This window comes from Trachymyrmex septentrionalis, unplaced genomic scaffold (assembly GCF_001594115.1).
Source record: "Trachymyrmex septentrionalis isolate Tsep2-gDNA-1 unplaced genomic scaffold, Tsep1.0 scaffold97, whole genome shotgun sequence".
Taxonomy (NCBI): Eukaryota; Metazoa; Arthropoda; class Insecta; order Hymenoptera; family Formicidae; genus Trachymyrmex; species Trachymyrmex septentrionalis.
In genome coordinates this window covers 2,149,814-2,151,930 of record NW_017306160.1, presented here as the reverse complement: position 1 = coordinate 2,151,930, position 2,117 = coordinate 2,149,814, and the positions used below count along the sequence as shown (strand labels likewise).

Sequence of the window (2,117 nt, the reverse complement as noted above, 5' to 3'; positions counted from 1 at the left end):
TGTTTTAAGATAAACAATCAAGTAACGAAAAATATGTATAAATAGAAGAAAAAAATAGAAGTAAAAACAGAAGAAGACAGAGAAAAGTAAACGATGTAAAAAGAAAAGAGGAACGTTAATTAAAGTATTTTAGGCTTAATTGCACCAACGTTACTTTGACTTTAAGAGAAGCTTAAAACTCACTCTTTCTCTTTTTAAAGCCGACAGAAAGACAGAGAGAGAGAGAGAGAGAGAGAGAGAGAGAGAGAGAGAGCGAGCGAGAGAAAGAGAAAGTAAAAGCCTTTCTTAAAATTAAAATAACGTTAAGTGCAATCAAACCTTTAAATCAGAAAATAAAAATTTGACAATTTTGTAAGAGAAATAATGGAAATCTGGTTCAAGCGACGTTTATTACATTAATTGATTAATTATTTAAATTAATTAAAATAACATTTCCATAAATTGTGTGTCGAATAATTTTTGTCCAAAAATTGAATTTCGCGAAAAACAAGGTATTTCGCTCAGCTTCAAAAAACCGCCGTACGTTCGCATTCGCGCGGATCGCTCGGCAGATGGCGGCGCCGGTCGGCCGCTATATTGATCAAGTTAGATTTTGTGAGACGCACGTTGATAAGATCTCGCGAAATTTTTCGATCGCACGCAACCACACATAATCCCACGCAATCCTCCCGCGTGACGTGCGTGCCTCCGTGCGTGCGTGTGTGCGTGAGTTCGTGTGTATGTGTCTGACGTCTGTCGTTCGGTGTCCGTTCGCGGCGAACGACAGCGAATTCGGGTCCGCGCGCGCGTCTCCCCCGGCAGTCGCGGCGTCGTCGCGCAAAATCCTCTTTCCTCGCCCATGACGTCACTCGCGAATTACACAAGCGTCATCGTTCAGTCTGTTGTGGAAAATTTCACGGAGTCCATGGTGGCAGCGGTAAGGTGCGTCGTCCTTTGAGCGAGACCGGCGTATTATCCTCGTCGGAACGCGACGACGACGACCAAGTGCATCGCGACCAAGAGTGAGCGCTCCTCTCTCTCCCCTTTGTCTCTCTTTGTCTCTCTTTGTCTCTCTCTCTCTCTCTCTCTCTCTCTCTCTTTCTCTTTCTCTTTCCCAGCATCATCGTCCGCCGATCATCATCGCGATCATCAACATTATTCACATCAGCTACGCGTGAAACTACGAAGAAAGATTTCTTAACCGAACTTCTCGTGTTGTTTATTATCATGTCCATCTTGAACGTCGAGCAGCGTCGCCGAAGCTCTTCGACACCTCGATGACATGTCGCCTCGCATGACATTTCGCACCTGCCTCTGCGTCATGCTTTTGTGACTTCTTTTTAACCAGGGGTCTCCTCCCATTAGGTCATTCATCATTTGCGAAGTATTCATATGTGTCATCTTCATCAGCTTTGTTAGCCAAGATGTTTTCCATTTGACCAGAGAAAAATATTTTTTTTTGTTACTCAATGAGATCATTTTCTTTCCATAAGGTTACTTAATGTTCTGTAAGTTGATAATTTATTTTAAGCACAAAAGTTTTAAATATTCCATTTTTGAGAGATTAATATTTCTTATAAGGAGATATGTATTAAATAATAACTAGTGATAACCTTCCTGTAAAAGGAATTTCTGTCCAATCTTTCTGGTAGATTGTTTATGATGTGTCATTGTGTTGTTTATAGTATTTACGTTATATGTTTGCTTAATGTTAACTGTGTTTTTCTCTCATGTTGCAGTCAAAGTTTACAAAAGACTCTTCCTACGTTATCACAATGTCTATGCAACAGTTCTGTTTGCGGTGGAACAATCATCAACCAAATTTCATCTCAGTTTTTTCCAATTTGTTGAATAATGAGACTCTAGTGGATGTCACTCTCGCTGCTGAAGGCAGGCAGATTCAGGCTCATAAAGTCGTACTGTCAGCATGCAGCACGTACTTTCAGTCGCTATTCACAGTGAATCCTTGTCAGCATCCTATTGTCATACTCAAGGACATCAAGTTTTCCGACCTCAAGATTATGGTGGACTTTATGTATTACGGAGAAGTGAACATATCTCAAGACCAATTACCATCCATCATAAAGGTAAAATAAAATGTTTCATTCGAGTAATAATTAAACAATTTGTTGTTATAC

General features: G+C 40.3%; 1 protein-coding gene across 4 annotated transcripts in view; it reads left to right on the top strand.

Annotated features, from left to right (window-relative positions):
• The first annotated feature begins 590 nt into the window (after nucleotides 1-590).
• The window catches only part of LOC108756327 (protein tramtrack, alpha isoform), an 11,295-nt gene continuing 9,768 nt past the window's right edge, over nucleotides 591-2,117 (top strand). For 2 of the 4 annotated variants that reach the window (XM_018500060.1, XM_018500063.1), the window contains exons 1-2: nucleotides 591-1,001; nucleotides 1,719-2,066. In XM_018500060.1, coding sequence (XP_018355562.1) covers nucleotides 1,755-2,066 — 312 coding nt within the window. In that variant the 5' untranslated portion in view covers nucleotides 591-1,001; nucleotides 1,719-1,754. Of the gene's footprint in view, nucleotides 1,002-1,333; nucleotides 1,345-1,482; nucleotides 1,488-1,718; nucleotides 2,067-2,117 lie in introns of those variants that run through there. The other 2 variants (XM_018500062.1, XM_018500061.1) reach the window with 2 other exon arrangements.